Source organism: Salvelinus alpinus, chromosome 11, assembly GCF_045679555.1.
Source record: "Salvelinus alpinus chromosome 11, SLU_Salpinus.1, whole genome shotgun sequence".
Lineage (NCBI taxonomy): Eukaryota > Metazoa > Chordata > Actinopteri > Salmoniformes > Salmonidae > Salvelinus > Salvelinus alpinus.
Window position 1 is genome coordinate 29,002,569 of NC_092096.1, and position 13,615 is coordinate 29,016,183.

A 13,615-nucleotide genomic window follows, 5' to 3' on the forward strand; every position below is an offset into this window, starting at 1 on the left:
AGTAAAAAAATTATAGAAAAGTAAAACAAGTAATAATAATTACACAGTGAGTAACAATAACTTGGGCTATATACAATGTACTCAAAGCATGCACGGACCAACTGTCAACTGTCTTCACAAACATTTTCAACCTCTCCCTGACCAAGTCTGTAATACCTACATGTTTCAAGCAGACCACCATAGTCCCTGTGCCCAAGGAAGCTTCCTAAATGATTACCGCCCCGTGGCACTCACGTCGGTAGCCATGAAGTGCTTTGAAAGGCTGGTCATGGATCACATCAACAGCATCCTCCCGGACACCCTAGATCCACTCAAATTAGCATACCACCCCAACAGATCCACAGATGACTCCACACTGCCCTTTCTCACCTGGACAAAAGGAACACCTATGTGAGAATGCTGTTAATTGACTACAGCTCAGCGTTCAACACCATAGTGCCCACGAAGCTCATCACTAAGCTAAGGATTATGGGACTAAACACCTCCCTCTGCAACTGGATCCTGGACTTCCTGACGGGCCGCCCCCAGGTGTTAAGAGTAGGCAACAAAACGTCTGCCACGCTGATCCTTAACACTGGGGCCCCTCAGGGGTGTGTACTTAGTCCCCTCCTGTATTCCCTGTTCATCCATGACTGCATGGCCAAACACGACTCCAACACCATCATTAAGTTTGCTGACGACACAGAGACTAGTGTAGTGGGGGTACAGACCATTTTGAATCAACATCTTAAAATGTTGATAAACTATTATTTCTTCACATTTTAAGCACACCAATGTGCACACAGAGTTTAACCTAATGTAGCAGGCGTAAAAGAAACGCCTGAAACTAGATCCCCTACATACTGCTCTTGACGAGAAGGAAAAAAAGCTGTCGGGAAGGTTCTCTTCTGCACTGTTCAACCAATCCAGTACATGTGGAGGAGGAGTTAAGCTGGAGCGTCACCTTGTTAAAATCCAATAGAAAAAGTTGCATCACAGGCTCTATTTCCCTCAAAACTGAACATCCAGTTGTTGGGGAGTCTGCAGAGGCTACATGGTGGTAGGCCTACTCGCAAATGTTCCAAAATGCAATTTGCGGGAAAACATTGTTCTGAAATGCCCATCGCACATGCGAGCAGTTTCATGGACAGAGATCTAAATATCCGTTAGACATTTTAAAAGAGGGGAGATCTAAAGATGCAACATCATGGGTTGCTAATATGACTAGGATTATGCCATTGGTGGCTAGACAACGAAAGAAAGTTTAAAGAAAACCAATAAAACAGGAGAATGCATATGAGGAAGTATTTTATAATGTAATTGCTGCCAATTGATGGGACTAACCGCCTTCTGGTAGATGGAAAGGCTTTCCCAAAACCTTCTCAATTAAATGTTAACCAGCTACAAAGTAGCCTACCTGGCTGAATGATATCATGATTATTTGCATCAATCCAGTGGCTATTTGTTTTGAAAACTCCATCCCATGTGCTACAGAAACACCGCTAACCAAACAACAGTGCTATGTGCTTTCTCACTTGAATCAAAGGGTAACTACAATAAAAAATAAATGTATTTGATTTTTCACAGACCTCAAAAGTGGTCTCCTGATGTGGAGAAGAGGAGGTTCAAACTCATTCCATGGAGGGCCAAGTGTCTGCAGGTTTTTGTTTTTTCCTTTCAATTAAGACCTAGACAACCAGGTGAGGGGAGTTCCTTACTATTGTAATTAGTGACCTTAATTCATCAAGTACAAGGGTGGAGCGAAAACCCACAGACACTCGGTCCTCCGTGGAATGAGTTTGACAAGTGTGACTTAGAACTTCCAATTTAAAAAAATAATAATATTAAAAAAGTGACTTAAAAACCTTAAAAATATATATAAATAAGAAACCTGTGAATTTCTGACTCAGTTGACAGACTCATTTATCTGTTTCAATAGAAGGCCTACTATTAGCCTACTTGCACAGTACAGCTTGGGTAGGTCTGACTGTGAAAGACCAATATGGGATTTATCATTTTAGGTCATTCAGAGTGTGTCACTATTTCTCAGACGTTTTCACACAGGGTGCCTTTCTGTTGCCGGGTGGGCCATTTGGATTTTTTCCCCCTCACAATTAGAGTATATCCACTTCTCCAGGCACCACTATACCACTACACCACTGCCTACGGCGATTCACATCATGTTCTATTTAGGGAGGGAATCTGTGTAGGATGGGTTGTATCATTCAAGCTAATCAGATATTTTATATTCAATGCTAAAAACTGTTAGGTGGGTGAGAAGTGTTTCATATTGGTTATGCCGATCAAACCCTTCAAACTTAGATTTATACCATGCACTGAATTTGTTAAAATAATGTTATTCCTAATAGAATATGTGGGTAATACTACCCCGTGGGAGGCATATAACATCAATATAACACCACCAGGCATTGGTCATGTCAGTGGGACCTTTTCGAAGAACACAGTCACAGGAAATTAGGTACATGAGTCAGGGGTATGGGCTGAATTTAAAGCTCCATGGTCTTTCGATTGTTCCAAAAGACTTGAAACGTTGCCAGATAGGCCTAATAACTGCTGTTCAATAGACATGGCATACAGTATGTCCTTTGTTGTGACAATAAGAGTACCTCATATTCAATTATGAAATATATAATTTTTTATCCAAAGTAGACAAGTTCAAGTGTTGATTATTTTGTATAAATATATACTGTAGGCCTATAATTATCTTCTTATACAATCAATCTATTGTTCCCTTTTCCAGGTGCTAAATACAGTTCAATGCACCAGTTTGTTACAGTGGATGTCTGTTGAAATTCTTCTCCATTAAAGACTGTGGTAGAAGACATATGGTGATTTCCATAACCGTGCTACTCTCTCTTCCGATTTAAAAAGCCACTGTCTTCATATGACTTAAAGGGAAAGGGGGATGCTTAGTCAGTTGTACAACTGAACGCATTCAACTAAAATGTGTCTTATGCATTTTACCCAACTCCTCTGAATCAGAGAGGTGCGGGGGGCTGCCTTAATCGACATCCACGTCATCAGCGCCCGGGGAACAGTGGGTTAACTTCCTTGCTCAGGGACAGAATGAAGGGCAAACTGCAGTTGCTACATCCATTTTTGGACTTATAAATTAATTATATATACCCATTCTTGAAGAATATAACGTAATGCCTCATGAGCTTAGTTGAACTGTCACACCCCATCTGAACCCAAAATATAAGCTGGTTTTACTACAATGATTGTAAATGTTGTAAATGTATAGCCTCAACACTGTATAGCCTAAAAACATAGTTAAAACATGGTATTAATGGTTAAAACAACACCTTTGATATAATGTATGGTCAGTCCTCTGTCTATGAATTTAAATGGTTAAATTTCTCCAGGCCCGTCCCTCAGCTTTTTACCAAAACAGAGGCAGGGTTGACGCTTTGTTATTGTTTCAACAGCGGATTGGCCCTTTAAGTGGAGACTTGAGAGATATGGGATAGGCCACCTAATTGTGTCTGCGCAGGATCCTTTCAATGATTTTATAACATGAACAACAGAGAATGCAATGCAATAACATGTTTGGCAACAGAAACATCCCGCTGGGCAAAAACTGGTTAAGTTGATTCAACGTTGAATCAATTTGGAAAACTGATCGGATTTTTCAAAAATCAATCAAAATCAAATCAACATCAACATAAGGGTATATCGGGGTGTTTTCACCCGACTTTAAACATAAATCCAATGACATGGGGAATTTTTTGTCGCTGTATTCAATTTAGTTGACAACAAATGTAAATCAAAACTAGACGTTGAACTGACATCTGTGTCCAGTGGAATGTAGCCTACATAATTCAAGAAAAAACCTTTGATTGCACTTACTGATTTATGGATTTGATCAATATCTGTGATTTCTCTTCGCTTTCATAGCCTACATTTCTTGATTAGACTTGTATATTACAAATGGCATTTGATTAGCCTTTAGCAACAATAATTGTAAATAGGGTAGTAGTAGCCACCTGGGGTAACTGCCCCCACCCCCCCTGTAATTCACATAAAGACCACAAGATGTCAAATTATTTTTCCAATACTTTCCCTGGCTGTCACTGTTCTTGCTGAACAAAAAAGTGTCATGACAACTTTGAGATATTTCAACAAAACGATTTTGTGGTAAGTTGATCTAATTTTTTGACTTTTAGAAAAAGTTGTAGATACATTCCAATGAAGTTAGATCTATATATTTTTGTTAAATATTCAAGTAGGAAAGCCTTAAGATAAATAACCAACTTGTTTAGAGAGAAACATGTTGATAGTTTGAGTATGTTAGATGAGTGTGTTGGGGCAACTCTCCCCCCTACTAGGGAGTAACTGACGTCTGGGGGCTAGTTACCCCTTTATGGTTATGAATGTGTTTATACCTGTCAGTTAGACAATGACTAGCCCAGTTAGCGCTAGTTTATGCTAGCTTGCCAGCTAGCTAGTTAGCATAAGCTGCTAGGAGTGCTAGCTAACAACCTCACTACCAGATCGTCTGAGGTAAAAAATACATTAAAAAATATAACATAACTGTTACGCAGAGTGGAACAGGGGAACCCAAGAGCAGACTCCGACAAGGAGAGTGGGATGAAGTAACCAAGGTATTTATTGAACCCCAGGGGGGAGATGGAGTGCAGGTCAGGGGAAGCTCGGGCGGGTTGCTGGAAACCAGGTGCGGAGGCTGTAGTGAGAGGGGTTGAGACAGGGTAAGCAGGTCCGGAGGGGAATCCAAGGGAGTAATAGAGTGGGGAATCCAGGACAGAGTAGCATGATGACGAGACGTGGGACAGGCACCAGAGTCAGAGCGGGCAGAACTGTAGCGGAGAGGAAAACAGCATCAGGCAAGGAAAACAGGATCTGAATAGTAACAAATAGCTAGCCACGTAGACTGACTGAGCAGATCTTACAATCTGGCAGTGTGGAAGTGGCAGGGCTGAGTATTTGTAGAAGTCTTGATTATGGAACAGGTTGCAGCTGGTGGAGATCTGCTCTGACTCCAGCACACCTGTCTCCGCCCACACAATCACACACACACACACACACACAGAGAGAGAGCGAGAGAGAAAGAGGGAGAGAGGGAGCAGGAGAGAGTACTGGGGGAGTGGTGAAGGAGAGGTCAAGGAGACACAGGATGAGCAGTAGCAGATGTAACTAACTTAATTTCAGTTCTAAATGTTTCTGCTAGTGACTGATAGCTTTACTGTTAATTCAACTTTATAGCCTTTTAGCTATTTTACACAGCATTTATGTCATATAGCTAGAAAAAACGTAGATAGCTAAGAGAGAGCTTTTCAATTGGCATCTCTCCCCCTGTTTTCAGTCACAGGTGGGGACTGGATTAGGTGCGAGCAGTGCAGGAGGTGGGCTCATGAGTTGTGCTCCAATTTTACTAGGGATAGCTTTATTTGTGACCTACATGTACAAATTAGAATTGTGCAATAGCAGAACATAAGAGAGTTGCCACATTGTTACACTGAGTTAATTAGTTAAGTTATTAAATGTTATATTCCAATGTTATTTAATATTATTTATATTTCATTCCAATATTATATTCCAATTAATATTTGTTTTATTAATTAAAAACACTATTGAAAACCTTTTGCTCCTGAATGTCATTTTAAAGACTTCTGGGATTTAAGATCTTGCATTATTCAAATCATATTTAGTGTAATGGTACATAATGGATTGTATGGAAAAGGAGCAACAAAGAAAGAACAAATCAAATGAATGCGCAGGTGAGTTAAAAAGGACTTTACATCAAATCTCCTCATAGTGCGGATATTAATGGTGACGTGCAACACCATCCCCCCATATTTTATTTAAATCGTTAAAATAAGACAACTAGACTTAGCTTTTCAGTATTACTTACTAAATAATTTCTAAATAAAACTGATTAAATGGATTTTAACACACGTGTGTGAAACCCTATGCCATAATCTTCTACCGGGGTAGGTTAGCCTATCTATATTGACCAAAAATATAAACCCAACATGCAACAATTTCTATGATTTTACTGAGTTACAGTTCATAGAATGAAATCAGTCAATTGAAAAAAATTCATTAGGCCCTAATCTATGGATTTCACATAACTGGGCAGGGGCGCAACCCTAACCCTAACCCTAACCCTAACCCACTTGGGAGCCATGTCCACCCACAGGGAAGCCAGGCGCAGCCAATCAGAATTAGTTTTTGAGTTACACCTGGTCTGCGGTTGTGAGGCCTGTTGGATGTACTGCCAAATTCTCTAAAATGACTGGGCGTCTTATGGTAGAGAAATTAACATCCAATTCTCTGGCAACAGCTCTGTTGGACATTACTACAGAGAGCATGCCAATTGCATGCTCCCTCAACTTGAGACATCTGTTGAAAGAGATTTGCGTCAGTTCAAATCTTTCATCAGGACAAAATGTGATTCATAGTCACCAAATATAGTTTAAGTATTTTAATTAAACTCAAACGATAAATGGCAAATGCAATTTTCGTATATACGGGTTCACTGGATCTCCGCGCAGGGTAGATCAGAGAACTGGCACGAAGTACGTAAACAGCTGTTCTTATACCGTGATGACGTCGTTTCAACGCGTCTGTTGGCCTATCACAGTAGGCTGGGCCTGGTTTAGACTCTGCCCCCCTTTGCTGGCCCCTTGGCGCGTTCCTTTGTCCACCTCTGGTTGCTGGGTAGATTAGCTCCGTCTTGGGTCTGTCGATTCTACACTAAAACAGTTCCTAATATGGTATTGTCCAGTATTCTAAACTCTTGGTTGGTCTAGAGAGCTGCACCCTTCCCCTCTCCAGACTGTCCACAACTTTTATGGCCTGTGTTGGTAATTCCTTACACCTACACAAACTATACTGCGGGGGGGGGGGGATGTGTGTAACAAAACAATATTCCTCTTCAACCAATATGCTAACAGGCTATTATGCATAAACATAAATCCTAACACTGTGGCATTGTGGTGTGTGACAAATCATTTTAGTGGCCTTTTACTGTCCCCAGCACAAGGTGCACCTGTTTAATGATCGTGCTGTTTAATCAGCGTCTTGATATGCCACACCTGTCAGGGGGATAGATTATCTTGGCAAATGAGAAATGCTCACTTATAGGGATGTAAACAAATTGGTGCACAACATTTGAGTGAAACAAGAAACGCTTGTATTTGTCGGGGACACGAGGAAACAAGTCGCCTAATTGATTTAATAGCCTAAGCCTACTATCGATGTGCCATATGTATTTTGTGCGCAACCGCTACCACAAAAAGGTGAACTGAACAACACGCTTCCTGAGTCCTAAAAGCTCTGCTTTCATTCGGACGCTTTTGAAGTCTGTTTAGCGATGACAACGCCGCGTTTGAAGTGCGCAATCATGTGGCATTCTGCTTGAAAGTGTATTTTATTGTATGAAGTATTGGATATAATATTTTTTTCTTTTACGAAATATAGCCTACGCATCTTCTGTGAGATGAGAACAGTTCCAGAGGAGAACGAAATACGTTCATTGGTTATGGTCACAATACGAAGAAAACGATGTCGCATTATTGTGAGGATCTTCATCGTTTGGAAATGTAAGTGGTATGTTAAACGTTCTATTGCTTGGACCTTTTCTTTTGTTTGGCAGCTCGCTGGGAGTCTTTTCAATGAGACTCGATCTATTCCCTTATAGCCTAATTTTCAGCTGGTAAAATAACAGTTTCACTAGTAGTTTTAAACTACATGGTGGTTCGAGCTATTCCACTGTAAGTAGACAACTAAACGAGCATAATCCAGATGGTTATCTAATTTAATAGCTAATGCATCATGGGTTTAGTTCAACTAAACCCATAAGAACCCAAAATGTCAACAAATTTTACTACAATGTTTGTAAATGTAAACAAACACTGTAAAGCAGGGCTGCCCAACCCTTTTCCTGGAGATCAACTGTCCAGTAGGTTTTCAGTCCAACCCTAATTTAGCATATCTGATTCAACTAATTTAGTAGAATCAGGTGTGTTAAATTAGGGTTGGACTGAGAACCCACAGGAAGGTAGATCTCCAGGAAGAGGGTTGGGCAGCCCTGTTGTAAAGCCTCAACATGGTTAAAACTATAATTATGATAGAGCTGTGGATGCAGGGACTGACGATCCATTATGTCTATGAATTTGAGTGGTTACATTTCTCCATGTCCATCCAAAACAGAGGTGGGATGGCCGCTTTTTTATTGTTTTAATTAAGGACTCTAGCATTAAGGTTATTTTGCAGAGAAAACAAGTTAATAACTGTCATATGACAGTATTGGATGCCAATACCCATCTTTCTCTGTCTCTGTGTGTCTCTCTCTCTCCTCTCTCAGCTCTTTTTGAATGGAACGCTTAAGAGTGGCTCATAAGATGTTTGCAACTTCTTCACCAACAACCTGAGACTCAGCCCTCAAACTGTAGAATGTGTCCCGTTGTGCCACAACCGCTGTGTGTGTCCATTGACGTGCACTTACATGGCTTTAGGGTTACCTTGGCATTCCTCCTGTCCATGCGTCTGTCCCGTATGACGTTCACGGCCGCCTGCCCACCACCCTGCATGTGTGCTAGCGACATCATCTCCTGCAGTGGTCGCAATCTGTCAACCGTTCCCCCTGACCTCCCTGGCTATGTCACCCGATTGGACCTCAGCCACAATGTCCTCTCTGCTCTGCTCTTGGATTGGTCAGACCGGCGTTTGGACAGGCTGACCGTACTGGTCCTCAGCCGAAACGCCATTATCCATCTGGCACCGGACGCCTTTGCCCCCACCCCTCACCTTCGCCACCTGGACCTCTCGTCCAATGGGCTGTCTCGGCTCAATGCATCTGCCTTCCATGGGCTCGGGGAACTGGAAGTGCTGCTTCTGTTTGGAAACCGCATCAGTCAGACCATGGCAGGAGCCTTCCAGGGGCTGAGCAGCCTGGAAAGGCTGTATCTGGGCGGGAACAGACTGGCTGCCTTCCCCCTGGAGCTCTACCAGCGAAATGTGGCTCTGCCACACCTGCGTTTCCTGGATCTGTCGATGAACATGGTGAGGCAGGTGCCCGTGCAGAGCCTACTCTCTCTGGCCACCTGGCAGCAGGGTGGCATCTACTTGCAGGGGAACCCGTTGGTGTGCGACTGTGCCCTGCGCGCCATGCTTGAGTACTGGGAGAGGAGGCAGTACCGTCCCCTACTAGACTTCAGGGAGGAGTATCCATGCAGTCTGGGTCAGGAGGAGTGGCTGAATTGTTCTGGCAGCCCTCAGGGTGAGTTCCATGGAACTGTAGAAGTGTCTTACCAGGCAGAGCCAGGCGATTGGCTTATGGTGCCGTGCCCTGGCGTTTCTCTCCCCTTCCAGGAAGGGGTGGTGGTGTTCTGGGTGACCCCAGGCAATGGATCCCCGGCACTGGGCGTAACAGACGATCAGAGCAGCCGCCTCACGGTCCTCACCAACGGTACGCTGGAGATCCGAGGGGCTCTCCGTGGGGATTCAGGGACTTACTCATGCGTGGCAGTCCGCGGTCGACACCGGCGCTCCAACGAGACTTTGGAGGTCACTGTCTCCGTAGGTAACCCCAGCGGACCGGGCAAGAGCGGGGAGGAACGTAGCAGCGGCGGGGAGCATTTTAACACGGCCTTTACCACGCTGGCGTCCTGTGTGGTCAGCATCGTCCTGGTGCTCCTCTACCTGTACCTCACTCCCTGCCGTTGCCATGGTGGAAAGGCCGGGGGAGTTGGTGGGTGCGGCGGGCGAGCCATGCTCCTCTGTGCAGACCCCAGAGAGGTGGAGCTCGCAGACAGAAGGGTCACCGGTGGAAAGAGGGTGGCCTTCCTCGAAACGGGGGACGAGCACCCCCACAAATGCAGTGCCAAGCACCCAGTAATGGACGCTGCAGCCACAGAGGGCATTTTGAAGAACGGAAGCAGGGCCAAGGAGCAGGTTCTCGAAGAACACGTTGCGTAGCATTCAGGGTCTGTCCTTAAAGCCCCACCAGGCTTCACTAGACTACACCATGCAACATGGACTGTTTGTAACATGTTTCTCAAAGTGTCAAATATTGAAACCTCGCATTGAGAATCCATACATGGAAGTAGATTTATAACACCCTTTATTTCACAAGTGATCAGACTGCTTTTTTATGTTATACCTACTGTGTGGACAGATATAGAAACAGTAGTTGGTTTCTTTGTCAAAGTTTTATACACATGAACTTGCAGATAAAGAAATAGTTCCAAACAAAATACATTCTGTGAAACACCTGTGTGAAATGCATTATGTAGGCATTCATGGATCTATAATGTTATTACAGGATGCACATGGTATACACTGTCCATCCAAATGCTTACTTGCAGGTTCCTAGTCTGTCATAAGGTGCCATGCTCTATTATGAATGATCATAACAGGGCGAACACTGTAAATGTATTCGTAATGTATTATATGCAGGTTGAATGGATGCATTCAGACAAAGATGTCAGTCGACCCTGATCAGTGTCTGGGAACTAGCCAGCTCTAGCCCCAAGCCTCCCATGACCTATATACTATTGTTGTTCTCAGTTATTTTTGCAGGTGTGACTGTGAATAGAGTTTTTCAAGGTGAGGAAGGGACTGATATGTTACTGCTGCTATTAATATATTGAACTAACTTGGATATTGACATTCATTTAGAAGAACTAAATTTCATTGTCTCAATGTTGTGTCTTCATTTAAGTATATATGCATTTCAGATGTGTAGGCTTTTTTTATCTGACAATGATCTCGAAACAGTGCAAGAGACCTGCTATATCTTGCAGACACCATTTTTAGAAAGAAATCACTTAATTTTATATTAGCGTTAGGCTGTAATGGAATAAAGCTTTACAAAGCATTTTCACGTCCTTAGAGGTGATGGAGTGGACAGGAATTGATTGCTGAGATTTCCCCCCCCGCCACTGACAGTTCTCTAGGGGACATATTTAACTACTGTAGGTTCCCATTCCCACCGATGACAAGGTAACTGGCATCCAGATGTGACTTGGCACGTCAAATTGAATGGTCACTGTACCAAACCTACATGTTTATAGACAAAGCCCAGAGTTCCATGTTTTTGTTGTTATTTTTACAAACTGTGTTGTGAGTATTACTTGATCACAGTATAATATTCTATCACAGCTAAATGTGACTTGTACAGACATGTAGTACCAGGATAGTTCCAATCACTAGGTTTCATCTGACGAAGGAATCTGATTAACTAAAACCTGTAACTGTTTTTAAGGCTGTGTTGTCTAGTGCAGAGAACTCTAGCTCAATTGTGGAATCAGGCCCTCATAAAAGTTCTATGTACGGGACATACAGTTGAAGTCTGAAGTTTACATACACTTAGGTTGGAGTCAGTAAAACTCGTTTTTCAACCACTCCACAAATTTCTTGTTAACAAACTATAGTTTGGCAAGTTGGTTAGGACATCTACTTTGTGCATGACACAAGTAATCTTTCCAACTATTGTTTACAGACAGATTATTTCACTTATAATTCACTGTATCACAATTCCAGTGGGTCAGAAGTTTACATACTAAGTTGACTGTGCCTTTAAACAGCTTGGAAAATCCCAGAAAATGTTGTCATGGCTTTAGAAGCCTCTGATAGGCTAATTGACATAATATGAGTCAATTTGAGGTGTACCTGTGGATATATTTCAAGGCTTACCTTCAAACTCAGTGCCTCTTTGCTTGACATCATGGGAAAATCAAAAGAAATTGTAGACCTCCACAAGTCTGGTTCATCAACATAACCTGAAAGGCCGCTCAGCAAGGAAGAAGCCACTGCTCCAAACCACCATAAAAAAGCCAGACTACGGTTTGCAACTGCACATTGGGACAAAGATCGTACTTTTTGGAGAAATGTCCTCTGAAACAAAAATAGAACCGTTTGGCCATAATGACCATTGTTATGTTTGGAGGAAAAAGGGGGAAGCTTGCAAGCCGAAGAACACCATCCCAATCGTGAAGCACGGGGGTGGCAGCTTCATGTTGTGGGGGTGCTTTGCTGCAGGAGGGACTGGTGCGCTTCACAAAATAGATGGCATCATGAAGATGGAAAAGTATGTGGATATTGAAGCAAGATCTCAAGACATCAGTCAGGAAGTTAAAGCTTGGTCGCAAATGGGTCTTCCAAGTGGGCAATGATCCCAAGCATACTTCCAAAGTTGTGGCAAAATGGCTTAAGGACAACAAAGTCAAGCTATTGGAGTGGCCATCACAAAGCCCTGACCTCAATCCTATAGAAAATGTGTGGGCAGAACTGAAAAAGCGTGTGCAAGCAAGGAGGCCTACAAACCTGACTCAGTTACACCAGCTCTGTCAGGAGGAATGGGCCAAAATTCACCCAATTCATTGTGGGAAGCTTGTGGAAGGCTACCCGTAACCTTTGACCCAAGTTAAACCATTTTAAAGGCAATGCTACCAAATATTAATTGAGTGTATGGAAACTTCTGACCCACTGGGAATGTGATGAAAGAAATAAAAGCTGAATTAAATCATTCTCTCTACTATTATTCTGACATTTCACATTCTTATTATAAAGTGGTGATCCTAACTGACCTAAGACAGGGAATTCTTACTAGGATTAAATGTCAGGAATTATGAAACTGAGTTGAAAAATATTTGGCTAAGGTGTATGTAAACTTTCGACTTCAACTGTACAAGTTTGATCTGAACCCCTAGCCCCTATTCTTTCTGTGTTTACAGATCTGAAGGAGCTGGATATATGTAAGCAATAATGGTGACAGCACCATCTAGTCTTTTCAATGGGCTTTGGAGAGCTTCCGCCATATTGTTAACACCTATCCAGTTTCATGGGATCTGCAAACAATGAGGGACTAGGAGCTGCTTTCAGTCTACTCATAGTATTTCATTCAGTTTTTTATAGAATGTTTTGTAAAATTGAACTTAAACTACCATTTCCCAAGACTCAGTCCTCCCCTTTAATTATGTCCTGGGTATTTTCTCACCTCCAGCTAGTAGCTACAGTATCTGAGCCCTAGTTTTTACAACCATGACCTGTGCCCTTTCACCAATGGTCTTGTCCTTGACTCTCCAGGTAGGAATAGTTGCATTTCCTGTGTGCTAAGTATGTTTTGCCATTGCCAAGCTCATTCCCAATCTGCCAGGCTTGCATTATATAGAAAGGTTTTGAATCAAACTTGTCATGAAAATTGTCTATGTACCTGAAGGATTTTTGTTTAATTAATCTTGGTAACGCTGTTCTCATTTGTCACAATGTATGCAAAAGTTGTCATTCTCCTAACATGGCAAAATGTTATCAAATATATTGCAATATTTCGAGGTATGAATTAATTAAATGTTAAATCATGGAATAGAACAACGTTTGAGAGAGTTGTGAGGATTTCTTGCTCACTAAATGCAAAGTGTTTGTTTGGTCATTGACATTGCCACGTTAAGTAAAGCTCAGCTCATTTGCCGTCCATGTGACAGGGGATTGGTCATCAATAAGCTACGCCACAAACCACCCATAAAGTAGATGAAAAGAAAAGTTATTATATGGAAATGTGGTCCCATTAAAAAATGAGGCTACATTCAATGTATCTTTTAACAACGCTTTCAAAAGTCCTTTCAGCCAACAAAGGAAAAGAGGATCTTTA

The 13,615-nt window shown here is 42.3% G+C and overlaps 1 protein-coding gene across 2 annotated transcripts; it reads left to right on the top strand.

The window, feature by feature from the left end:
* The first annotated feature begins 7,057 nt into the window (after positions 1–7,057).
* LOC139533880 (amphoterin-induced protein 2-like) lies at positions 7,058–13,340 on the top strand. Of its 2 annotated transcripts, none has more exons than XM_071332339.1 (3): positions 7,058–7,262; positions 7,444–7,565; positions 8,330–13,340. In XM_071332339.1, the coding sequence occupies exon 3, from the start codon at positions 8,419–8,421 to the stop codon at positions 9,940–9,942; it is 1,524 nt and encodes a 507-aa protein (XP_071188440.1). In that variant the 5' UTR covers positions 7,058–7,262; positions 7,444–7,565; positions 8,330–8,418; the 3' UTR covers positions 9,943–13,340. The 2 variants fall into 2 exon arrangements, with proteins under 2 accessions (XP_071188440.1, XP_071188439.1); XM_071332338.1 differs by having other exon boundaries at positions 7,059–7,262; positions 7,444–7,572.
* The last annotated feature ends 275 nt before the right edge of the window (positions 13,341–13,615 follow it).